General features: G+C 41.8%; 1 protein-coding gene across 7 annotated transcripts in view; it reads left to right on the forward strand.

The window, feature by feature from the left end:
* FMN1 (formin 1) overlaps nt 1-27,345 on the forward strand; it is a 475,676-nt gene that overhangs the window by 298,032 nt on the left and 150,299 nt on the right. For all 7 annotated transcript variants that reach the window (XM_020913638.2, XM_070468949.1, XM_020913647.2 and 4 more), the window contains 6 exons: nt 5,167-5,228; nt 7,383-7,471; nt 16,968-17,097; nt 18,832-18,978; nt 20,062-20,121; nt 24,075-24,195. In XM_020913638.2, the coding sequence (XP_020769297.2) occupies nt 5,167-5,228; nt 7,383-7,471; nt 16,968-17,097; nt 18,832-18,978; nt 20,062-20,121; nt 24,075-24,195 (609 nt within the window). The remainder of the gene's footprint in view (nt 1-5,166; nt 5,229-7,382; nt 7,472-16,967; nt 17,098-18,831; nt 18,979-20,061; nt 20,122-24,074; nt 24,196-27,345) is intronic.

Consider the following 27,345-nt stretch of genomic DNA (forward strand, 5'->3'; position numbering starts at 1 on the left):
TGTATTTGTCAATTAACTAACAGAATAGGTTCACGGACTGCTTCTAAATTTGATAATGAGTGCTTTCAAGAATCAATTCTCTGATACACTGTCCCGTATCTGGGGAATAGCAGGATCATGTATGGATTCTGGCCCTTGTAGGAACTTAAACTGTTCATGGTAAATAAAAGGCAGGACTATGTACATGCAAGACAACTCTCCTATGAGTCACTGGACTTTGACTTTTTACTTTTCACCCATTTGGCCAATAGCCTAACCTTCCCTGGCCACCCTGTAAAATAGAAATGATAGAAAGTGTTTAATTTCTTAAGTTCCTGGGCTCAGCCAGATGATCTCGTTTCAGTGCTGCTTCCACCTCTGAACTTTATTTTACTTTTTCAGTTTTAAGCTCCTCACGTGGAAGAGGAGACACCTCCGCGGAATACTCGGCATTGGCCCTAAATTAACCTCTCCATCGACTTCTTCCTCTCCCCGACTCCTCGCCCAGGTCCTAAGGGGACGGCATCAGGCATATCCACCTGGTCAGCTCCTCTGCCTGTTTCGTGGTGTCCCAAGCCCTCCCTCCACACCTGGATGGGAAACCTCAGGGCTGATCGGACACCAGACTTGCTTAGTCCCTGGGCTCAGGTGATGACGGCACTCCGCAGAGCTCTGCCGTCTTTCTCTCCTGTTCTGTCCTTTCTGTCCACAGCACTCTGGCTTTCACTACCTCTGCTGTGCTGAACTAAGTTCTAAACCATCCTTTCCAAATTTTGCTCTATCCTATTAATAGAACTCTGTCCCCTTGCCTCACCTGCTCGTCTGTGCTCATGGCCCCCCTGCGATGTAGCACAGACTCTTCCCCTTGGCCTTCAGGATTCCACAGGACCTCGCTCCAAACTGTATGTAAGGAATACTCTCTTCAAGCCAGACTTGGACTCTCCACCATTGCCTGTGTGTTCTCTGAGCCTGTATGTGTCTGCTGCTTCATCCTGGGAGTCTCTCACATCTTTCCCATTGACATTTGCTGGCACTTGTCCATTTACAGATTGTTACTGCTTGGAATGGACTTGGCTTGATTCATGGTGATTGATAAATGGGTGCTTTAGGTGTCTGCCTGAAGCAGTATAACAGTTGAATTTCTACTCATGGCTTTTTGCCTGTGGTGATACCACTGTTTAAAACATCTCTGAAGGTTAAGAATGAGAGGAAAGATAGTTTCCTTATTCTTTCCTTTAAAATGAGAAGATTTGCTTGTTAAATATAGTGATTTTGAAGTATGGAGTATTCGGGCCAGCGTTGTATTGTACTGAGGATATGGATGGGACATGATTGTGCAGCTTTACTCACCATACTTTTATTTTTTAAAGGACAACAAACAAGGGTGGGCAAACAACCTTAATTCAGATATGCATATTATATTATTTTTATTCGTTAGTCCTATCCCTTTTAAAAGTCTGTGTTTTTCTTTTTCAAAACACCATGCTGTCTTTGTCAAGGAACTTTTGCTGACACCCAGCAGCAAGACTCACTCTTTGGGATTCCTGGGACACCTGTCTTAACCATAGACATTTATCTTATTCCTGTTACTAACCCTAGTACTATGCTGGATGCTGGGATTATCAAGGTGTGTAGAAATGATCCCTGACTACAGGCCTTCCACGATACAGTGTTAAGCAACTTACTCATGCGGCTTCTTAAAATAGACTCTTTCACCCAATATAAAATATGAGTGGTGCCATGGAAGAGGTAAAGAATGAGTGCTTAATGATCCAGAGGTCAAGGAGCATCCTTCCAGGGCAGGAAACTGCTCACCAAGGCCCAGGAGGCTGAGGGGGCAGGAAGGGAGAAAACCGTGGAATGTTCAGGAGTAGAGAGGTGTGTGGCTGGAGCTCAGGGGGCCTGGGAACAGTGGAAACGGTAAAGGATGAAATTGGAAGTATCACTGAGGGCCAGGAAAGGAATGGATTTAAAAATCAGGCGTAGGCAGTTGGACTTTACCCAATGTTTAAAGGAAAGACATCTGAGGTATTTCAAACATCAAAGTAAAATTTTGGTTTAAAAAAAAAAACAAAAAAAACTTGGGTGGTACGAAGAATAGTGCTTTGATGGGAAAGATGGAAATGAGAAGTTAAGATTAGATTAGCTTTCTAAATAGACCCGAAAAGTAACAGTGTTAGTCACTCAGTCATGTCCAACTCTTGGTCAGCCCCCTGGACCGTAGCCCTCCACGCTCCTCTGTCCATGGGATTCTCCAGGCAAGGACACTGGAGTGGGTACCCATTCCCTTCTCCAGGGGATCTTCCCAACCCAGGGGTCAAACCAAGGTCTCCCACACTGCAGGTCATTTCTTTTCTGTCTGAGCCACCGGGGAAGCCCAGACGGACCCGAAGTTATCTTATATTTCCCTTAAGCCGTTCAATACGTTATTTTTCATTATTAGAGTTATTCGTGCATATACCTTTTCTATTAACACTTCCTGAAGGTGGGCCTTGAGTGGGGTTTTAAAGGACCAAAAGGGTTTAAATAGCAACTGCTCCTACTGGAAACATTCAAGTAACATAGAAAGTGGTAGTCTTCTTTCTCTAATTCTTTCCAGATGTTAAAGCAGATAAGGCATTAACAAGCATTAAAACACGTACACAGTGTGTATATTTAACATCACAATAGTCACTATTTGTAGGTACTGTTTTGATTTCTCATAACGCTCTATGAGCTCGGTAGAGCACATATCTTGTTTTAATGTTTTCAGTAAGTGAAATTAGACCCATCCTATGAATGTGTGTGTGTGTGTGCTCAGTTATACCCAGCTCTGTGGGACCCCATGGATTGTAGCCCACCGGGCTTCTCTGTCTATGGGATTTCACAGGCAAGAATACTGGAGTCAGTATGCTGAACCTAATAGAACTGAACGTGCCAGGATCATGCAGTAAGTTTTGCTTCCATCCATAATAGTCATCTTGGTCTTTTTCTGAATCTTGAGCTTATTCCTTCATCAGGATAAGAAACCTCTTTCTGCCCTTACCACTCACTGGAAGGCTCTTCTCCCAGACACTCACAGAACTTGACCTGCTCAGCTCTTAGCTTAAATGCCACCTCTTCAAAGAATGCCTTCATCCATCAGCCTCTCTAAGGTTGCTTACAGCTCTGCTCTTTCTTTACATCATTATCTGTAACTATTTACTTGTTTATTTTCTATCCCCTAAGCTGGAGTATAAGTCTCATGAGACCAAGTACCTTAAATGTCTTAGACATGTTTGATTTATATAATCACAGCATTTTAGAACAGTTTCTAGAACTTGGTGCACATCCAACAAATATTTATTCAAGGGCTGGGTGAATGAATGAATAAATGTCGCCAGAGCCCACGCTCGTTCTGCAGTCCCATCCTCCCTATGTGTTTTCCTCCATTTCCTAGCACACTGCAGGGGAATTGGCTGAGGATATAACCCATCAAATTGTATATCTGGGACCCAGACTGATTAACTTCTGAAACTCAAATATTTACTCACCAGGAAAGGAAGCCAACAGTTCCTTCTCTTTCCCATTAGTTAAGATCACTTGATTATATGTAAACTTGTAGTTATATGTAGTACCTGGTTTAGAAATGAACATCTCTGATAAATTATTTTTAGAATTTTGCCTTGTCTTGCTGCATTTTCATTGGCTGATTTTTATAGGAGACAATTAGCATTTACATAAAATAGACATTGTTCCTGGCTCTTTTTTGTTTCCTTAAAGCATCAGACATTTAAAAATGCCTGGTCCTTCTAATAAGTTAGTGAAATCATCTTATCAGCATGCATAGTATAACAGTCCTGGGAGGGTAAATTCTTTCCTTCTTTCCTCAAAGGACATTTTTCTTTTGTGGTTTTAGATTGGCCTCTTCAGAAGTGTAATTTTCCTTTGTCCTGGTGGAATCTGAGATGACTGACTTTGTCACTCGCATATTAATCGCTTCTTTTCTCACTACTCCATGTAGTTGAGGAACAGCTTGCTGATTAACTCCTGAGTTAGAGAAGGTGCCCCATGAAGGAATTTTAAGTACATTTCTCAGTATTCCGTGAAGGTACATGATCTTAGCTCAGTTAATTAAGTTTATTAAAATTGTATGAAGGGGTTCATATAATTCTAAACCACAGAAGAGGCAAAACGATTTGAAAGCAACCTGCCCTTTACCTTGATCCCCACCTTCTCCAAAACCATGGTGTAATGCCAACCAAGGGAGTAATGGTTGACGAGCAGAATTTTAAGGCATTCTAAATATCACTGGTTGGTTTAATAAAATTAATTAGCCTGCCACGGAGAAAATTTACTAGCGTGCTGGTTAATTTCACAATGTAAAGTCAGAGAAGGGTGGTGGGGTTGAGGGAACAAACCTTATTAGTTTTGCATAATTATTTAAAGATGTGAGGCTGCCTATTTCAAGCAAGTTGATTGCCAAATCCATTAAGGCTTTAAAATCTCCATGTTTGTACGCTGGTATATATGGGAAGGAATCTCTTTAGATGAAATCACGGGCGTGTTAGTTAACAGCTAAATGACTTATTTAAGATATAGAACAACAAGTAGGATCCAAATAAAACCATGGGAACGAGAACTTGCCTTAAGACTTGCTCATGGGAGGTTTCCATAATCTTAATTTGCCATTGATGCAATTATTGCTTTTTCTTGTCTTTTTAATCCAAACAAGATGTTTGCAGCAGCCATGGAAAGGTGCCTGAAATCACATGCCTGAATTCATTTAATTTGCCAACATCGTCTTTTTTCTCTCCCTCTTCCTGGTAATGGGCAAGCGTCAGTTCTGGTGCATTAGGTATTAAATCTCTTCAATTACCAGCCGGGAAGAAAGATTTAAAATTGTGTTTCAAACCTCCTAACTGATTTAGATTTAAAACACAAACACTTCTCCTGCGGAGCCTAAATTAAACTGCAGAAAGGATGCCGCGCTTGAGGAATGAAAGCAGGCAGGGCTAAGGCTTAGGCCAGCAACCAGAACCATTTTGGTTTCTTTCACGGGGCCCCCCTGGTGCAGAAGGAAAAGGGGCAAGAGCATGTCAGAAGACAACCTGGGTAAGCGAGAGCAAGCGTTTGCATTGCTTGGTAGCTGCACGTGGAGTAAATGTTAGTGCGGCAGAGTCTGGCCTAACCTCTTATCCTTGCTCTTTCTCTTTGGGTACTCGGCAGCCATTTTTAACGTGGACGATTCTGTGGTTGATCTGGAAACCCTGGCAGCCTTATATGAAAATGTGAGTATCAGAGTTTTCAGATTTTTGTATCTTAACTAACTTTAAAAAAAAAATATGTTAATGTCTAAAAAATCATTGTATGTGACTCTTCCCACCCAGAGAATCACTGATCCATTCATGTTCTTTGGCGGTGGGAATTTTGACATTGCGTGGAGGAGAGTAGGGTACAGAAAAGCAAGCTCAAATGAGAGTGAACATGAGGAAACACTAGCTTCTTGACATCCCTCCCCCACACTGTGGTATCTGGGTTAGTAGATTTCTTTTACAGGGGAGGGCGGTTCAATGGGGAGGCCATGTCTGTGCCATAGAATGCAGCCCTGTGGTTTTCAATCAGAGTGAATGAAGCTATGCTAGCAGCTTAATATTGGTGTATAACCAGTGTCATCTTCTGAGGAATGGGGACACTGTCTCCAGCTTGGATGATTACTTTTAGTCCAAGTAAGCTGATGGCATTGAATGTAGGAAATAGTATCGGATGGTGAGTGTGTGTTTTGGATTTAGAGTGAGACATTCAGGTTTGAGATCAGGCTCTGTCATGGACAACTGAGTGGCCTTGGGTCAATTAAACTTCTCAACCTGTTTGATCCTCAGTACAATGGGGATTATAATAGGCTCTACATGATTTCTGTGACTATTAAAATAGAGCTCAATATATATAGCAATAGCAATGTATTTTGAAAATGAGCAGCACTGTATACATATATGGTCTTTAAATGTGGATTATATGTGTAAATAACCAGAGTAATTGACTGGCTTTCTTGAGAACATGACACAGGAGAGTCCCAGTTCCCATAATTGTTAACTGCTCTGGTTCACTGACTCTGTTAGATTTGAATATATAGATTGAACCAGATTCTCTTTACTGAATAATGCTATTTCCCAGAGCTCTGTAGCATGCTTTGGTTACCAAGCTCAAAAAATAATTCAATACTTCGGTTCCCAGGGACTTTAAACCTCTCACAGAAAATTTCCATAGCGTGATAATCCAGTCTAGCAGGATTTCCAATTCCCTTCACATTTTTACATCCTTTGTGTATATCAGGAACTGTTTAGTATTAATATAATATGATGGGTGGGAGTGCCCCATGTTTCTATTAGGAAGGCTTTCATTAATAGATAAGAAGATGCACGAATCCTAGGCCATCCTGGCACATGTGTGGAATACCTAGAGGGCAGCATGGAATTGTGAAAGAAAGATGCTTCACGTCAATCTCTTTACCAGGTAGTTAGTCTAAGCCTTGGTGGAGTCACCTATAAAACAAGGATGCAATGCTTGATGTTGGAGGACTTCGTAAAAGGCAAAATGCCTTCTAGGGGCTTTTAGTTGTTACATCAGGCTCGGGACTGTGTGCGTGGTGGGTACTTGTTAGCTTACAGCAGCAGTAAGCTGCATATAACTGACAGAGGTGGATAAATTGAGAAAGTATGAGACCAAATGCCAAAGTAAGTAGTGCAAACAGCAAATACATAGAAAATTCAGAGAGAACCTGCTGACCAGAAATTTAAAAATCAGGACCCTATGTAAGTTAGGAGGGCTGTTTTGAGGATGAGGAAACACATGCTAAGGAAAACTTGACCCATATCCGATCTTACAGGGAAAGACACCAGGGATTTAAAGTAGCAGTCAAATTCCTGGCTTGTATATCCAGCTCAGGTAACTCATATGACCGTTGGGTTTTAGCCAGTGATTCTCAAACATTAGCATGCCTGAGAATCGCTTGGAGGGCTCTCTGAACCCCACTCTTAGAGCGTTGGCTCTGCTTCTGGCATAAAGTATGTCCAAGGCGTGCTCAGTTGCGCTAAGTCACGTCCGACTCCTTGAGACCCTGTGGACTGTAGCCCACCAGGCTCCTCTGTCCATGGGATTCCTCAGGCAAGAATACTGGAGTAGGTTGCCATCTCCTCTTCCAGGGGATCTTCCTAACCCAGGGATTGAACCTGCATCTCCAGCATTGGCAGGCAGATTTTTTTTTTTAAACCACCGAACCACCTGGGAAGCCCTACGCCCAAGATAGGGCCAACAATTGCAATTGGCGTTTCTAATTAGTGACAGGTGATGCTGATGGTCCAGAGACCATACTTTGAGACATATTGCTTTGGACAGATTCTCATTGCTTATTTTTGTGTGTGTGTTTTGCTTCTGTTTCAACACAGAGAGCCCAAGAGGATGAACTCATTAAAATAAGAAAGTATTATGAGACATCCAAGGAGGAAGAATTGAAGCTGCTGGATAAGCCTGAACAGTAAGGATGCTTGAACACTTTTCTGTTAATAAAGGGAGAAGGGCCTTCCCTATCTTCCTGCCTCCAGCTCCGAGTAACCACATCTAAGCTGTGCCAAGCTCAGTCACAGCAGCGTCAGTCCCGTGACCTATTGCATGCAGCAGGATGACCTGACTGCCGGGAAAGGCAGCTGGGAGATTTGTGCTGCTGGGTAGCATGTCTCAAGCCCTCACCCCACCCCTCGTGACTCCCCTTTTCTTGTCCTAGCAAATCGTTAATTCCTCCTAGACTAAACATTCTGGCCAAAAGGGTAACTGAGGAAGGAAGAAGTTACTGCTCCGTTTAAGGTTCTGCTGATGCAATTGAAAGAGACGATGTCAGAGTCACAGGATTCAAATTGATTTTCCTAAGTATCGTATCCAGTAAATGTTGCCTGCCTGTGCCAGCTTTCTCCCCACACTCTCCACCTGCTCTGCCCAATTTCGATGTGACTTTTCATCCTTCATTTGCACATGCTTATGCTGCTCTCCAGTCACTGTTTAGAGTTGTCTGCTCTCTAGTTTGGGGTGTTCCACACACTCTTGTTCTTTGCTGGGCTCTTGGAATCTCAGCCGCTCAGGTTCCACCTTGGACTCTGAGAATGTGGGCTGGGTCCTGAGTGGACAGAGGGCTCCTTTGCCTGTTGCTCCTTTGACTGCTTCCTGCTGAAGGCAGGGTACCCTCCTCAGCTTGGAGACAAGGGGAGGGATAGGAAACAGGAAAGTGATCAAGGTTAGAGTAAGGAGGACTTCCCTGGTGGCTCAGTTGGTAAAAAAATCCACCTGTGATGCAGGAGACCCAGGTTCGATCTCTGGCTGGGGAAGATCCCCTGGAGAAAGAAATGGCAACCCACTCCAGTATTCTTGCTGGGAAATCCTGTGGACAGAGGAGCCTGGTGGGCTACAGTCCATGGGGTCACAAAGAGTTGGACATGACTTAATGATTAAACCACCACCAGGGTTATAAGTCAGCCCCAGAGATATCCAAAGGTGAATGGCTTGTCCTGAAACCTTCATACCTTGCCCTTGGTTCCTCTAAAATGCCCCACTTCCTTTGGATACTAAGGTCCAAAAATCATCTCCCAGTGACTGGGTGGGGGATTTTTAGGTTTACTTAGTTACTGACAAACCTTTATGGTAATTTGGGGACACTTCAGTGATCAGCTCTCATGTGGATCATATGCCAGGACTCTCCCCCCAAAACACATCCAAAGTCAGTTCATGAAGCCTCGGAATTTTGTGACTCATTGGGCTCCCCTGCCCTTCAGATCCATCACCCTAAGTCCCCGTCCTTACCAACCCTACCCCTGACCCATCATGTGCATGGTCAGTCCCAAGTCATGCTTTCTCATATAATCAGTTAATTTCCACTAAGGTGCTAATGACCGAAAATGAAAAGACTAATAATGGATATTTAGATACAAGGCTATGGAAATATTTCAGGACTCACTTAGCTATAACAAAGTACCTTCAACTGGGTGACTTACCAACAGCAAAAATGTATATCTCACAGTTGCTGAAGCGAGAAGTCTGAGGTCCAGCTGCAGCCATGGCTGGGTTCTAGTGAGAATGCTCTTGCATGCTGTGGACTGCCAACATCTCTTTATATCTTCACATGGCAGAGAGCAGAGAGAGGAAAGAAGCTCTTGCGTCTCTTTTCTGCAGGGCACTAACCCCACTCAAGAGGGATTAACCTTCATAGCCTCTTTACTGCCCAAAGGCCCTACTCCTTAATACTGTCACATTGAGGGTCAGGATTTCAACATATGGATTTGGGGGGGCACAAACATTCAGTCCTTAGTGGGGACAATAGGGCACATCAAACATTTGTTGTTGTTATTCGGTTGCTAAGTCATGTCCAACTCTGTGACCCTATGGACTACAGCATGCCAGTCTCCTGTGTCCTCCATTATCTCCCAGAGTTTGCTCAGATTCATGTGCATTGAGTCGGTGATGCTATTTAACTGTCTCATCCTCTGCCACCCCCTTCTCCTTTTGCCTTCAATCTTTCCCAGCATCAGGGTCTTTTCCACTGAGTTGGCTGTTTGCATCATGTGGTTAAGCATTTGGGTAGTGCTAACTGTACCACATTAAGCAATGATCTTCTAAGCTCAAAGTTGGAAAACTTTACCTGTAAAGGACCTGGCAGTAAGTACTTTAGGCTTGGTGGGCCATTACAGTCTGTTGGAACTATTCAAGTTGACTGTTGTAGTCTAGAAGCAGCCACAGATAATGGACGTGCCCGTGCACCAATAACATTTTATTTATGGATGCTGAAATTTGAATTTCATATCATTTTTACACGTCATAAAATATCATCTGTTGACTTTTTCTCAACCATTTTAAAATGTGAAAACCATTCTTAGCTGATGGACCATACAAAAACAAGTGATGGGCTGAATTTGGCCTGGGGTTTATAATTCACCAACCCCTTCTCTAAGCTATGGGAATGGCCAAACTGGTGAATGAACAGTGGGTCCCTGCTCCTGGAAGGGGTCCCATTTCCCTTCTGTGTTAATGCCTTTTTGGTATTATTTTACAAGATTAATTGCCAAGACAAAGTAATGGTAGCAGGTAATTAACAAAATTCTTGTTCTTGCTTTCTCCACTGAGGATTTGAATAGAAGAGCATTTTTATTATTTTAATTTATTAAAAAATTTTTATTGTAATATTGTCACCCAGAGTGATGTAAGTCTGAAAGAGAAAAGCAAATATATCAACACACACATGTGGAATCTAGAAAAAATGGTACAGATGAACCTATTTCCAAGGCAGAAATAGAGACGCAGATGAAGGGCATTTTTAAAATTTGTAAGTGGTCATTATAATGGTTTCCTTAACATGCTAAGCTCTTACTGACAGCAAAGAAGATGGTCATATTGTCTTGGTGATGTGTTTGGACTCAGCAGCATTTGTTTGATTCATGCCAGAGTCTGATTTTTTGGCCACTTACTTGCCATTAGGTCCAAGTGAGTTGACTATAAGCATGTTTTACATACTGGAAAATATGAATCATTTATAGTTTCAACATTGCAGTTTCCTAAGATTCCTGTGGTGCCCAGTCCCATAAATTCAAGTCTGGAGAGGCTGGCTTCATCACTCACCTCATCAGCTTTCTTGAGCCATGGGGCCAGATGTAGAAAGCCATTTCCCGTAGAGCTGTCATCCGCCTGGGACTAGGCTCTCTGAGAACCACTGTCTCCAGTGATGGTCCTCGACTCTGTTCACACTCTGCTTGGGGTGGTAGTGAGGCACTGGGAGGTTCTATTGGGTTTGATTAGGCCTGGTGTGTGCTTTTTCTGGCCTGAAGTGAGGATACCATATATAGCCTATTGGCATGCTCTACTTACAAGCTTCCCTGATAGCTCAGTTGATAAAGAATCCATCTGCAATGCAGGAGACCCCAGTTTGATTCCTGGGTCAGGAAGATCCCCTGGAGAAGGGATAAGCTACCCACTCCAGTATTCTTGGGCTTCCCTGTGGCTCAGCTGGTAAAGAATCTGCCTGCAATGCGGGAGACCTGGGTTCGATCCCTGGGTTGGGAAGATCCCCTGGAGAAGGGAAAGGCTACCCACTCCAGTATTCTGGCGTAGAGAATTCCATGGACAGTGTAGTACACGGGATCGAAAAGACTGAGTGAATTTCACTTTTCACTTATGCCCATAGCTGCCTTGCCCTCCCGCCCCCGCCCCCCGCCAAATGAAGACACATTGACTTGTTGAAACAAGGCTCTGTTAACATCTTCTTCTGTGGAGGAACATAGGTTACAACATGCACAGACAGAAATGCTATCATTCAGGGCTCCAAGGGATGATTAACCAAATATTAGACCCTTGAAAACAGTGGGCCTGTTGCGTCATTCCTGCTATCAGCTGAGTTACTGCATGCATGTGTCACCCATTCTCTGTGAGGTGCAGAATCTCCCCTGTATGCAGGCTCTAGTTACAGTCCACCCTGGCAAGACCATCCGGCCTTAAGGACGGAAGAGGAAGGTCCCTAGTCTGTGGCTCTTCGGGGATATTTGGTCCTTCCTCTCTCTGGCCCTAGCATAGACTAGTCCTAAAGGAAATCAGTCCATAAATATTCATGAGTACCATGAGCTAATAATGCCCAAGGCTCCCTCCTTGGGGATGGGTAAAAGAGTGCTTATCCCTTCCCTTATGGGTAGAGTATAAAACCCAGTTGAGGAGAGCGGATAAGATGTTAGACATTACATAGCCTTTGAGGTAACTTTCCCTGGTGGCTCAGATGTTAAAGAATCCTCCTGCAATGCAGGTGACCTGGGTTTGATCCCTGAGTTGGAAAGATCCCCTGGAGGAGAGCGTGGCAATTAACTCCATTATTCTTGCCTGGAGAATCCCCATGGACAGAGGAGCCTGGTGGGCTACAATCCATGGGGTCGCAAAGAGTCGGACACAACTGAGTGACTAAGCACAGTACAGCACATGCTTCTGATACTTTCTCAGATAAGTGGTGCTTTCCTCAAGTCTTTATTTTTCCCATATTTGCTACTCTAGTATTTCTTATCTTCACCTTCTGCTAGGTGACCAGGCCCCAAACCCACACATCATCCTGGACTCTCAGTATCTAATGGGATGGGTCAGCTCCTCTGGGTCTGGCCACCTCAGTTGCTTTCTAACCATTTGCCCCAGTATATCCACACTGGTGGCCCTCTCACCTACCCCATTAGAGTATTCTGGCTGCTCCCAGCCTCAGATCCGCTATAACCTCCAGTCAATCATCCAAGCCTTGGCCAGGACAATTTTCTAAATCAAAAAGCTGAAGGTGTCCCTCTTCTGTCTTAAACCATTCATTCATTCAGAAAAAGCTTGAAATCTTTGTTTTAGAATATGAAGCTCCATTTTAGCTTCTTCTGGCCTTTGCCTGTGACTATCAGGCAGCCTGTCTAGGCTCTCACTGGTAGTTTCTCACACGTGACCTGTGCAAGCCCCAGAGGGCTCCCAGAGACCTGGGCTGACATGCTCCTTCCAGGGCTCTGACTTCGATGCCCTGCATGTTGCATCTGTAGCTCCTGTTTTAGGTCCCCTCACCAAGATCACTCCTCAAACTCCATGGTAATTATGGATTTATTTCTCACGTGATCAAGATGCAATTATGTATAAATTAAATCAGGTTCTCAGGTCACACACCATAAATGCTTCATACACATCTGAAAACAGTAAGATTCTTGGTGACTGATGCTATAGGATTTTTGGTGACACATTTCCTAGAGTTCAATCTAAAAGTAATGTGAAATTTCTGAATTCCATTCCTGACTCAACTCTGGATATGTGTTTTGGCCCCTTGTCCATACACAGAACATTGGGTCTTTAAGATTCTCTGAGAGCCTTCCTAGTGCCAGCCCTAATTCCAGTAAAGCTTTGAGCCCAGGGAATCTTGTAGTTCTATTTCATTTTTTTTTCTGGGTAACACAAATTAGTTGAGGCTATGGGCTCGTCTCCTTCTTTGTATCCTAAACCTCCTTTTTGGAGACTAGTTATAAATGATTGTTTATCCAGAATTTCCTTCTTCTCTTCTAAGTCCTTGCTGGTGAGCTGGGGTGTTGATCTGTATATTCTTACCATCAGTTCTTCACTCACTGTGTCCCTTAAACAAGGAAGTGTACCTTCTCTGGAATATAGGTCCTAATTTGGGAATAGTCTTTCATGGTCGCATTTGGAAAGGGAGAAATGCAGGGTGCTACCCTTGAGATATCTCTTAGCAGCATTTGAATATGTCAGACTTCCCAAGACTCACTTACAGGACCAGATACCTCCTGGCCCACAAGCTTTTTACTGCTTGCATTTGTGAAAACTGGTGATACCCCTGATTTCAGTCATAAATGAATCAATGGTTTGCAACTAATTTTAGCAAAGAAGCAATTTACATATAGTGTGTAATTTTTTCATCTTGTTCTGATTCAGATTTCCTTTGGGTTTGCGTTTTTATATCCCATCACATGGTTTTCATAATAATCAAAAGTTATAAAACCTTAAAACAAAGGTATGTTTTCTTTTATGAGCATTCTTTGCTTCATCTCAGTGCCATTAAAAAGAAAAAGGATTATGACCTGGTTGTAGTATGAATAAGAAAAACAGCTGATTATTAGAATTATTATTAAAACCCAAGTGTCCCTAAAAGAGGCACAGAGTATTAACTAAGAAACGTTGGGGGGTTATGGAAAAAAGGGGGCTGCAGCTTTGCTTCTATGTAAAAGTATTCTTGGTAAGAGGTTACAAAATGTCAAGGTATTAATGTTACGATTTGACTAAGACTTTCAGAACTATCAGTTAATCATCATTTCAACCCCAGAATGGATTTAATAGCTGTTAGTGGATTCGCTCCTCTTCTGGATTCATTTCCAACTCTTTCCATCCATTTTAGTTTATGCCCCTTCCTCGGGTTGTTGGCTTTGAGAATATGTAACTCTTCCAACTTAATTTTGCAAAGGGCTCCAGTGCCCAGTTGCTCAGACAGTGAGCTTCTGTGTGTAGGTCAGGACTCACCTTTGGCTTTTAAGATCTGCCTTGCTGTGATTTTTAAGAAACTTTAGATTGTTCTTGCTTAATGAGTGCCTGCCTTGTTCCATGCATGGAACTATGAACTCTTGTCTGTGTAAGTTGATGTGGAAAGTAAACACCTGTAGAATAGAATCATTATGACTATTATAATTGATTGAACAGAAAAGTAATAGTAATCTCATTTCAGAAAGAGATTTCTTTTAGTTGCTTGCCTGTAGATGTTTGCCTCATCTTCACTTAGCCTGTGTTAATACACCATTAGAGAATACTGCATTATAAAGGGAGTCTATTGTGTTGTTTTCTTTTTTTTTTTTCAGACGGTAAAGATTAATGCTCCCCACTTGGGTTTAGTCTTATTTGGGAAACAGGAGATAGATTACTTGACGTGGTTCACTATACTTGCATTAACTTTCTGTGCTTAATTTATACACCATATGTTTATTCACCATTATAGAAAGCCATTAATATATTTTTAATTTTTAAAAATTTTATACAGTTTTAAAGATTACTTTCCATTTACAGCTATCACAAAATATTGTCTATCATTCCCTGTGTTGTAAAGTGTATCTCTGAGCCTGTCTTATACCCAGTAGTTTGTACCTTCCACTCCCCTAGCCCTATATTGCTCCTCCCCTACTGGTAACCACTGGTTTGTTCTCTGTATCTGTGAATCTGCATCTTTTTGGTTATATTCATGCTTTGGTTATATTTTTGGGATTCCACATATAAGTGATATCATATAGTGTTTGTCTTTCTTTGATTTATTTCACTTAGCATAGTATAATACCCTCTTGAGTCCATCCATTATGCTGCAGATTGTAAAATTTATTCTTTTTATGGCTGAGTAGTATTCCATTAAGCACAAAAATGGTAGGGACCTAACAGAAGTGCCAAGTGGGCCTTAGGAAGCATCACTACGAACAAAGCTAGTGGAGGTAATGGAATTCAGTTGAGCTATTTCAAATCCTGAAAGATGATGCTGTGAAAGTGCTGCACTCAAGATGTCAGCAAATGTGGAAAACTCAGCAGTGGCCACAGGACTGGAAAAGGTCAGTTTTTTCATTCCAATCCCAAAGAAAGGCAATGACAAAGATGCTCAAACTACCACACAGTTGCACTCATCTCACACGCTAGTAATGCTCAAAATTCTCCAAGCCAGGCTTCAGCAATACGTGAACCATGAACTTCCAGATGTTCAAGCTGGTTTTAGAAAACGCACAGGAACCAGAGATCAAATTGCCAACATCTGCTGGATCATCGAAAAAGCAAGAGAGTTCCAGAAAAAACATCTATTTCTGCTTTATTGACTATGCCAAAGCCTTTGACTGTGTGGATCACAATAAACTGTGGAAAATTCTGAAAGAGATGGGAATACCAGACCACCTGACATGCCTCTTGAGAAACCTATATGCAGGTCAGGAAGTAACAGTTAGATCTGGACATGGAACAGCAGACTGGTTCCAAATAGGAAAAGGAGTACGTCAAGGCTGTATATTGTCACCCTGCTTATTTAACTTATATGCAGAGTACATCATGAGAAACTCTGGGCTGGAAGAAGCACAAGCTGGAATAAAGATTGCCGGGAGAAATATCAGTAACCTCAGATATGCAGATGACACCACCCTTATGGCAGAAAGTGAAGAAGAACTAAAGAGCCTCTTGATGAAAGTGAAACAGGAGAGTGAAAAAGTTGTCTTAAAGCTCAACATTCAGAAAACTAAGATCATGGCATCTGGTCCCATCACCTCATGGCAGATAGATGGGAAAATAGTGGAAACAGTGTCAGACTTTATTTTTCTGGGCTCCAAAATCACTGCAGATGGTGATTGTAGCCATGAAATTAAAAGACACTTACTCCTTGGAAGGAATGTTATGACCAACCTAGACAGCATATTAAAAAGCAGAGACATTGCTTTGCCAACAAAGGTCCGTCTAGTCAAGGCTATGGTTTTTCCAGTGGTCATGTATGGATGTGAGAGTTGGACTATAAGGAAAGCTGAGTGCTGAAGAATTGATGCTTTTGAACTATGGTGTTGGAGAACACTCTTGAGAGTCCCTTGGACTGCAAGGAGATCCAAACAGTCCATCCTAAAGATCAGTCCTGGGTGTTCATTGGAAGGACTGGTGTTGAAGCTGAAACTCCAATACTTTGGCCACCTGATGTGAAGAGCTTATTCATTGGAAAAGCCTGATTTGGGGAAAGATTGAGGGTGGGAGGAGAAGGGGATGACAGAGGATGAGATGGTTGGATGGCATCATCGACTCGATGGACATGGGTTTGGGTGGACTCCAGGAGTGGTGATGGACAGGGAGGCCTGGCATACTGTGGTTCATGTGGTCGCAGAGTCAGACACGACTGAGCGACTGAACTGAGCTGAACTGAGTATTCCATTTTGAGTATATGTGTATAGTGTTCCATTGTGTGTACATCTTCTTTATCCATGTATCCATGAACACAGGTTGCTTCCATATCTTGGCAGTTATAAATAATGCCACTGTGAACATCGGGGTGCATATATTTTTTCAAATTAGTATTTTCAGTTTTTTGGGATGTATACCCAGGAGTGGAATTTCTAGGTCATAAGGTAATTCTGTGTTTAGGTTTTTGAGAAACCACCCTATTGTTTTCACCAGTGACTGTAACAATTTGCATTCCTACCAACAGTGTACGAGAATTCTCCTTTCTCCATGTCCTTGTTGACATTTGTTATTTGTGTGCTTTATGATGATAGCCATTCTGATGGGTGGGAGCTGTTATATGGAAACCCATTTTGAAAAGTGGCTTTTTTGTCCACAGTAGAGCACATCCCTTGAATTTGCTTATTTGATACCTTTTATGATGGTTCAACTGACGTTGTCAAATAAGGAATGCTCTCATGGTGAATCTTTTTCTGCTGTCATTTTATTTCCTCTGTGACTGTATATGAAGTCAGCTGATTCATTCTTAATTTTTACAGATTTTTACATGAGTTAGCCCAGATCCCTAATTTTGCTGAACGTGCCCAGTGCATAATCTTCAGATCTGTCTTTTCTGAGGGTATCACTGCCTTGCACCGAAAGGTAGAGATCATCACACGAGCTTCTAAGGTATGTTTGCTGCCTAATTCAAGGATAACTTTGCCTTTCTTAGGGGTAGAGGAGGGAGTGGAGAGTGGGAAAGATCAACTTGAGTCCCTTTGTAGAAAACTTTTTGACTTAAGATTGTGTATTTCCCTGTGACGATTATCCCATAAGTTTGTGTGCATGTAGGAGAATGAGTAAGAAAGGAGATGCAGATTGACAGAGGATAAAGGAAGGAGAAAAAAAATAACACTTTTACAGATTTCTCACATATTCCAAATATCTCCCAATGTATTTACTGGCCACTTAAAACCAACCTTAATAGTATAGTGTGTTTTCTACTCTGTCTAGATTGCAAGAGATTTGCCTTAAACCAGTGCACTGGATCATCTGAAATATGTTTACATAGTGAAATACTGTAAGAAGATTCCAGAGACTTGATAAATAAATGATTATGGCAATGAGTGATGGGCCAATAAATTTTTGCTGGCTTTGTCCCACTGGTGTTCTTTATAAAGTTAAATTCTTCAACTTGGCATTTTCTCCCAGTAACCCACATCCTTTTTTTTTTTCTTTTTTTGTCCTTGAGCTAAAGATGCAAGTCTTTATTTCTCTTAATTAATTAAAATGTTGCACAATTTTGAAAGGTTACTTTCTATTTACATTTTGTTATTGCAAAATACTGACTGTATTCCCCATGTTGTATTAATACAGTACATCCTTGAGCCTGTCTTGCACCCAATAGTTTTTGCCTCCGACACCTATCTTATTTCTCCAACTGGTAACCACAAGTTAGGTCTCTATGAGTCCACTTTTTTTGTTATTGAGTAACCTACATCCTTAACCACATGATGATCCTCCATAAATACTATAGTGTTTAGTTGCTTATTTGAAGGCATGTTTTTTTTCCCCTTCTAAAACATAAAAGATTTCAATAAAGAAAGCATAAATAACACCAAGGTATATAATATGCACCTTTTAATAATGCCCTAAAAACCAGGAGCAGAGGTCAAGTTGGAACTGCACTTGGTTTTGTCTTTCCTCTGAAATAAAGGAAAATAAAGTCGACTGAAATTATAGAGAAGGGAGAAAAGTATCAATTTGAAAATTTTGCACTTGGAGGCAAAGAATGAGAGAGAGAGAGAGAGAGCAGTAAAACAAATGAGGGAGGAAGCTGAAGAAAACCCCAAGAAGCTTGAAATTGTAAAAGTTAATAGACAAATCAGCAAGCGCTTAATAAACAGAGCCTGTGACCTCGAAATACATTGTTGTAATTTACCTCTAAGGGTTATTTCCAGGGATAAGGAAGCGTAGGCATGCTGTTGTATCTACCCGACATTTAACTGTGCTGTTTCTATAGAGACAGTGTCCAAAACCAGATTCTCAAATGATCTTAAAACCTTTTCTATTTAGAAGCCATCAAATACAAAACCTAACTGTAACAACTCTCTTGTTTCAATTTCTGAATCCTTTAAAATAAGTATTTAAAAAATAAAATTGGCTCAGAAATGTAATATTTAATATTCAGTGTTAAAACATGCACAGTTTGTAATTCATTGAAAGGATAAAAAATGATGGCTGTTAACATATTTTTTAAGACACTTAAGGCTTAATAAAGTGTATTTTCTGTTTCACCAACTGTAAATCCAGTTGGTAACAGGCCAGCAAACAGACTATCAGGTGCTTGGTGAACATTTGTTGTTGAATGAACATAGGTGCATTTGGAGTTCAACCTCATAATAATTGATATTTTTTCCCTAGGGCTTGCTGCACATGAAGAGTGTAAAAGATATTTTAGCTCTCATTCTGGCTTTTGGAAATTATATGAATGGAGGAAACAGGACTCGGGGACAAGCAGATGGATATAGCTTAGAAATTCTGCCCAAACTCAAGGACGTCAAAAGTCGGGTATTTATTTTTCATATGAGTATCTGTGATCTGCCATCATTTTCCTTCTACCGCTTCAATTTTTTGTTTAAAGTATCCCTAGTTGTTCCATTCATCTCTGTCCTCCTCGAGGTACATTTTTTTTCTTTTCTTTCTTTTGAATACAGGTTTTTCATGTTTGATCTTCTTTTGACGAAAAAATTCCCAACATTCATTAGCTTGAAAGCACACAATTAGATGTTGAACTACCATGAGAGGATAAAACAGATAGTGTACAGTATTAGCCATAGCACAAGACTTGAATCTATTTGAATTTGGTGTGAGCTACTTGTAATTTACTCACCCCTGAGTAGGGAGCGATGCTGAATCACCAAGGGACCTGAGCGTTTGAATTATCTTTTGGTCCACAACAATTGGACTGGGGGGTCCACTGTCCACCCCTCTGAGCCTGATTATCATTTGGCTCCACACCCCTGCAGAGCTCTCTTTAGAAAAAGCAGCCCGTAGCTAGGCGTCCCCGCAGTGGGGCCGGGAGGGGGAATGAGGGAGGGGGACACACAGGCAAATTAGAGTTAGGCCCACGTGAACAAGACACAAAGGCTGCCTTGTGGGAGGGCTTGCTCTCCCCTGGAGTCCCAGGGTCATAAAGTGGCAGGGTGTTCCTTTTAAGCCATCTTGATTGTTTTTCATGCCATTAAGAACACACATTTTTTGAGAGGCGGGAGGGAGGGATGGTTTTTCTATTCTACTCCCTGGTTCTCTTTAGCACTCCCCTGCCTCCTCCTTTCTTGGCTTTATGCCTGAAAATATTGAGACAGTCTTTTGGTTGGCTGGTTGCTTGTCTTAGCCATTACCTCAGAGGTCTGATGGATTATCTGTTTGGGTTTTCTCCCCCTCAAATGAAAAGTGTAGTGTCATTTCTTTCTATAGATGCCATTAAAAATGAATGGGACAGGGAGGAAAATCTCACCAGTATCAAACAGAATCAAGACTAGGTATCATAAAAGTATAAGAGTTACAAAATGAGATTTCAGTTCTTTGACTATATACTATGGCAGAGTCTCATGTGAAGGATATTCATTTAAGCTTCTCTTTTAAACCTAGGATAATGGGATTAATCTGGTCGACTACGTGGTGAAATATTACCTGCGTTACTATGATCAGGTAAGAAATGGCATTATGTGGAAAACTGTGCCTAATGGGGTTTCAACTTCTTCACATTGTTGGCATTCAGAAATTGGATGATGGCTAGATGGATGAATTTCAAGTCCAACATAGAATTTGAGAGCTCTCCAGCCTCCTTGGTTTACAGATGGGAACACTAGAGCCAAGAGAATTTAGTTGACTCTTGTGAAGGGAAGCATTATTCAGTGGTACAAATCTACTACCTCTTAATCTACTATGTAACACAGCTTCAGAGAGATCGCTAGTCATTTCAGTGCCTTCTGACCAGATTGTGAGGGTTCCTGTGAAATCTATATCCATTCAGTAATTGGTTATATTTGAAACTAGATTCTGGGCTGCAGACCAAAATTTAGGAACTTAATATGCAGTAATACCCAATACTTTATCAGCAGTGTTCACTGGTGAACAAGTTAAAGACATGGAAGTTAAATCCATCTTCCCTGCTTAAATTACACTGGCCATTAGAAATAAAAGTTTCTGTGAGAATCCACCTGAGCACCATTTTCTGTGTTTTATTCCTTCTCATTAAACCAAGAACAAGGAGTCCTAGCTCTGAGAAGAAAGAGGTACTATTTTAAGTTGTTGAGAAACCTAGCAGTCAATAAATGGAAAAAGTCTTGGGAAAATGTTGTCAGGAGTCCCACTTACCTATCTACAAAGGCAGAGTTTTTCCTAGGTACCGAGGGGAGAAGAGTCAAGATTCCAGGGCATCCTTTTCAAAAGGCCTGCAGTTTCATGCAGAGGACAAGCTAAGCACTGATCAAGTCTTTCGTCGTCTCTCCTCCCCTCCTGGTGGGCTTATCTGACTGTCTGTAATGTAGGCACTTGATACACACTTACTGAGTTGAATGTACTGTAAATATCCGCAAACATGTAGTCAGTAGCATCTGTGAAGAATTAGATGAGGGGAGGTGACAGCTATTTTCCGGTAGAGCAGTACAGGTGTGTTGAGCTTGAGGCAATGTTTGTGCACCCACAGTTCTGACAATAGGTACCAGAGTGGCAGAAGAACTATCCTGAAGAATCTTGGGGTGGCAGTTCAAAGTTGACATGAACAGGTTTATGCATAGTCTTTGTCTCAACCATCCTTCCTAGGCAGATGCACTGTGTAGGAAGGATGAAATTTGCCTATGGAATTTGACTCCTGATGAAGAGAGCTGAACCCAGTGGAATCAGCTTCACAGAGGAAAATATTAAAATACAGTAAGATTAGTTTCAGAAATCCTAAAGGAAATCAACCCTAAATATTCATTGGAAGGACTGATGCTGACGCTGAAGCTCCAATACTTTGGCCACCTGATGTGAAGAGCCAACTCATTGGAAAAGACTCTGATGCTAGGAAATATGAGGGCAGGAGGAGAAGGGGGTGACAAAGGATGAGGTGGCTGGATGGCATCACCAACTCAACGGGCATGAGCTTGAGCAAACTCCAGGAGATAGTGAAGGACAGGGAAGCCTGCTGTGCTGCAGTCCATGGGGTCACAAAGAGTCAGACACCACTTGGCAACTGAACAATAGGATAGTCTAGTTTAGGAAAAATAAGAAGTCAACAACTGTGTGGTGCTCTCCCAGTTTTTCACTGTGCAGAATGAATTTCACTCAAGAGTGTAGGATTATGTGATTTATAAAATGATCCCTTCCCTCTTAGGAGCCTAAGTGATGATGTTTGTGGTTAGTGGTGAAGAGCAATTAGCAGAAGAAAGGTGACTCTTGCTCCAAGCTTCCTTCTACTTATGGCTGATTTTTGGTCCAAGTTGAGGTCTATGTGAGGTTTAAAGAAACCCTTCTAGGGCCGTGTCTTTTGAACTCTAACTGAGCAACTTTAATAAGAGCTACCACTAGGCCGATTTGCTCAGCAGCATTTTCTCTTTTACTACCTTAAAATAAAAGAAGAAGAAACTGATACTGGATCTGATAAAAAAAAGGTTTGAAGGCTAGAAAGAGATATGCATGAGTTCTTGCAGTGTTGATTACCATGGAATTTTGTGGCAAGCATCTTAGATGTTGTTCCATCTTAGCACTCCTACTAGGGTACTGCTTCCATTGTTTCTTAACGCAGTAACACTGATCATGTAAAATATTATCCTGATCAAATGAGGAAAATCATTTTCTTCTAGCATTACAAATGGGGCCAGATGTCTTAAAGGAAGAGGGAAGGACCCAGGAAATTCTTAAAATCACAAGAAAAGAGGGTGATAAGGTTGATGACCCCTGTCCAAGATGCAAACTTCTCAGAACAGTGTTCCACAAGCTGTCTGTAATAGTGCCAAAGTGTATGGGTAGATCTGATGGTGAGTACTCAACTAAGAACAAGACATAGTTCCTGCCTTCAAAGTGTTTATAGTCTACTGGGGAAGATGCCAAGCTCACAAGGCAATTTTTAAATTAATGTTGATAAGTGCTGTGATACGGAAAGTAGCAGGGGCTCTTGGAAACATCCAAGTGCTGGAGTTCTGGGGAGAGCCTTAAGGAAGTGCTGTTTTGAGAAAAATTGAAGAAGTATGAACCAGGACGTGTGAGGAAGGCCTGGCGAAGGATTTGGAAAGAGACAGTTTTGTAAACAGAAGTCTACAAGCAAGAGACTGTGGCCTGTTCCTTTATTTTCTGAAAGTCTAAGAGTGAGGGAGTTAGAGATAGGAGAAGGGAGGAATCAGGCTGGAGGTGGAGACAGAGGCCAGATCATAAAGTGCCTTGTAAAGCAGTTGTAGGGTTTGGAATTAGTCCTAATGGCAGTAGGGAAGATGGAATGTGAAGGAGAGCTGGCAGGGTAGCCTGTGTGGACAGAAGCATAAGCGAAGACGGCCTGAGATGTGTAAGACACAACGCTTACATTGAACAACTCGGGGAGAAAGCAGGCTGGACTGGAAAAGAGAGTTGAGGCTCTGCTTCTCCCCGTGTGCCTACAGGCTGTGCACCTCTGGATGTTTCTCTGCTGAGATCCTCTCGTAGCGGTAGTTAGAAGCTTGTCAGCACTCTACACAGCCTTGCCTTTGTAAATACCTACTAAGGTAGGTCTTGCCTGGCGGCTCAGATGGTAAAGAATCTGCCTGTAATGCAGGAGACCCAGGTTTGATGCCTGGGTTGGGAAGATCCTCTGGAGAGGAAAATGGCAACCTACTCCAGTATTCTTGCCTGGAGAATTTCCTGGACAGAGGAGCCTGACAGGCCACAGTCCATGGGGTCACAAAGAACTGGACATGACTGAGCAACTAACACTTTTATACTTCCAAGGCAAGCAACATTAGGAGAATCTTTACAAATACATGAAGAATTTGATCACACATGCACACACCAACACATGCACGAGCTTTAAACTGCAAAGGAAGGAAGGTAAGAGCATAAATGAGTGCAATTGCTTCTCCCACTTCAGTGCAGCACCTTCTAATTCCCACCCATGGGCATACCCCAAAGATGAGTTGTCTAATTGCTACCATGTGAAGCTCAACAGGGACTTTGAATTTAAGCACTTTCATGTGTTCGTCCTATACCTTTTCCCATGGGAATCGGGGGTCTAAGATTAGGACATAGCTGACCATTTTCTCTTTGAGTCAAGAGTCAAATTAAAACCCAACCTGGGAACTTGCAGTGTTTAGGACTCCCAGGTTCCACTGCAGGGTGCATGAGTTTGATCCTTGGTCCAGGAATGATGAGCCAACATGCTGTGAGGCACGGCCAAAAAATAAAATAAATTAATTAAAAAAATTAAGACCTCAGCCCATGCCATACCCGTAGCCTTGGCCTCAGTGCCAGTAAGACCAAAATGATAGCACAAAAGACATAAAAGCACTTCAAAGTAGCCAGTTCAAAGTTAGGAATAGCAGGGGATCTTTGCTATGATTCTTATCCAACTGCCTAAAAAAAGATGTTTTGGAATTTCAACTGAAAGTGACAATTGGGAAGTATAATGTACTTTTGTTTACCATATATTCCAGGAAGCAGGAACAGAAAAGAGCGTTTTCCCCCTGCCTGAACCACAAGATTTCTTCTTGGCTTCTCAAGTCAAATTTGAAGACCTTATAAAAGATTTGAGAAAACTGAAGAGGCAACTAGAAGGTAATGGGAACTGTTCTGTTATTATGATTGTAGATATTTTTTAAATGGTTGAAGAGGGTGATCTCTCTCTGGCTCCTGGAATGGAATTGGTGAGAGTTCAGTTACTACAGTCTTCGGGACATTCCCATCTCTGTGAACCATTTGGAGTCACTTTATTTACACATCTTTCTCTTTTGTTAGTGTTAATCAGTGCTTATTAGATGTGTATCTTGTTACTTATATTTTCCAACATGTAATAGATGTAATTTTAATAATAATAATAATTACAGCAACTCTTTTTTTTTTTTTGAATCCTTACTGTGGTCTTATATGATTCTTCTAACTAGGATAAGAAGGTAAAGGTAACCCAAATAAGCAGGAACTACACTAACTCCATTTCATAGATGAGAAAAATGAGGCTTAGAAAAGCTATATTCTTACAGCCAGAGAAAGAGGCAGGTTAGATCTAATTAGAAAATCTCATGCATTGTGTTTTCTAAGCTAGTTTACTATGCTGCCTTATCTCTCTTTCTTTCTTGCTGTCACGCAAAATGCACACACACATTCCTATATATTTTGTTTATGTATATAAGTCTAATAGTGATGGCAAGACCCATAGTAAACAGTCTATTTTAGTTTAATTTACATTTTTAATTATCCAAAGCAAAATGCTGAAAGCCCTTTTTGGCTTTTTTAAAAGGTGAAACTATGTCTCTGTTGGGCAGGAATTTTCCTTTGGCATCTCTTGAGTCTTGTGTTTTCACAGTGGAGACATCTCCTTGTCCAAGAATATAAATACTTGCCTCAGAGCTTGTATAACTCCTATTGAAGAGCTCTGTGGAGGATTTAGGGAGCGTGTTAATGTGGAAATGGAGCCCAGAGCGCCAAAAGCAGAGCTTGAGGAAATGAAGAGCTTGCACCAGGAATATTTTTACACTAAGACATAAAATAAACATTTTTAAAATGTTTATTGTGAAAGAGTACTCAGAAATCTAAGTCTTAGACGGAGGACAGCTTGGAAATGCAAGTAAAGTGGGAAAGATCTGCTCCCAGTGGCAGGGCGAACCATTTATTTTTACTTTAGGCATAAAACTTACTTAAATAAGGATGGTGGTTACAACTGAATATTTTTACCTTGTAAATGATTTTTAAAGGAACATGTGGAGTTTCTTTTTCCTCCTGTTGATGTGGTCAAGAGCGTGAATTCAACCAAATGGATGTTTCGTTCAGGAATGTGATCTGTGAATACGATTGTTCTTTTTCCTCTCTTCAAAAACAGTTTTTTCCTTGACTTAGATGAGCTTGATTCTTATTGTAAGAAAGCGGAGTAAGCCATCACGTATCAGTATTTTTCTGTCCCTCTTCAGTGGCAGAATTAGGGCCAGGTCAGTCTTCACGGTGGCTATTTCAGTAGCAGAGAGGACCTGTGCTTGGCCAGTACATGAGTATGTTGGATATTTAGTCGTGTCTGACTGTTTGCAACCATGGGAACTATAGCCTGCCAGGCTCCTCTGTCCATGGAATTCTCCAAGCAAGGATACTGGAGTAGGTTGCCATTTCCTTCTCCAGGGGATCTTCCCGGCCCAGGGATCGAACCCACATCTCCTGTGTCTCCTGCATTGGCAGGCAGATTCTTTACCATCTGAGCCACTACGGCTGTCCCTGACTGCCCATCCTCTCTGGTCTCTTGGTCCTTGTGAAACTACGGCCTGCCCTCTCGTGTGGTCTTCGAGCAGAAACCTGATCTGTACTGGATCTTTCCTCTTCGCCTGCTTTCCCTCGGCCCCCTGCCTTTGTTGCCTCTGTGTGTTTGATGATAAATAACAAAGGGAAAAGAAGAGTGAATTCGGAGGACAGCGGAGAGGCAGGGATGTACCTTATTTTCTCTAGGGTGATCCATGGTGTCATCCCAGATCTCTGAGGACTCAACTGATAGTTTCCTCAGGCAATTTTAAGGACATACAGGAACTGCTGAAGCTGGAAGAGCTGCCTTATGCAGGAAAACTGAACAATACCCCAGCTATTTTTCTTCTGTGCATGGCATGTCATCAGAAGACATGAAGTTCACCACCAAGGCAAATGAGGAAACCGGGGCTGCCCCACACACATTGAATATTTAAACAAAAATGCCCTGCTAATCTTTAGAGATGCCAGTGTTTTTAATACATGAAAGGTACCTTGTAAATATTTAAAGAAAATACAGACCATGGGTTCTCTAATGAATTTCTTGTTCTTCCAAATCCCATCTGGCGAGATGGCCAGAGTCACGGCGGCCCGTTTCATCTCCCGTCCCCATTCAGGCTTCAGCTCCGTTTCCATAAGGCCTGAGTGTGAGCTGAGATTGAATGTTTAATTGAAAAGGACATAATTTTCACACATACAGCAAAGATTTGATGAGGCTTTGAGGTTTATTGTAGCCATTAAAATGTCGTGGCTGCTGGCAAAACCCCAGAAAATGTCTAAAGCTAAACCAGATGTGATTAGCAAATTTCAAGAAGGCTCAGGCCCTAGTTCCCAGGCAGCCATAGACTTTGAAAAGAAAATCATCTTGGGTAGCAAGAACCACACCTTAACAATGGAGTGGAAGTTAAATGACGGTTTTTGGTTGTATAGATGCTGCTGATAGCAGTAGAGATTGTCAATGAGCGTCTTTCCTAGAGACCAGAACTTCCACCATCACTTTTATGTAGGAAGACATAGCAGAGAATTGAGGATAGTAGTATCCGCTACAATTTATTGTGTGATTATTATCAGGCACTTTCCACAGAGCATCTCTTTAAGTCCTTACAATAATACTGTGAAGCAGATATCGCTATACAGTCCTCTCAAGAGGAGGAAACAGAAGTTCATGGTGCGCAGGTGACCTGCCAGGTTACTTCACAGCTGATGACCTAGTCGCATTTTGAAACTAGATATGACTCTAAGGCCTGTCACAACTTATCCTGCTGCTGCCCCAGAAGTCTCCATGATCTGGTCAGAGGTCACAGCAGAAAGATACATAGAAAATGTATAGAGCCTCGTAAGGAAGCAAATGACAGAGTTAGTGGATGAGTGTGTGTGTGAGCACAAGAACCTGCTCCAGCTATGTATGTATTGATAGATCTTCAGATCAGTTAGAGACATGGGAAAGAACTTTGTGTGTGGGGTGGGGTTACATGGCTGGAGGAAACA

This window comes from Odocoileus virginianus, chromosome 6 (assembly GCF_023699985.2).
Source record: "Odocoileus virginianus isolate 20LAN1187 ecotype Illinois chromosome 6, Ovbor_1.2, whole genome shotgun sequence".
Taxonomy (NCBI): Eukaryota; Metazoa; Chordata; class Mammalia; order Artiodactyla; family Cervidae; genus Odocoileus; species Odocoileus virginianus.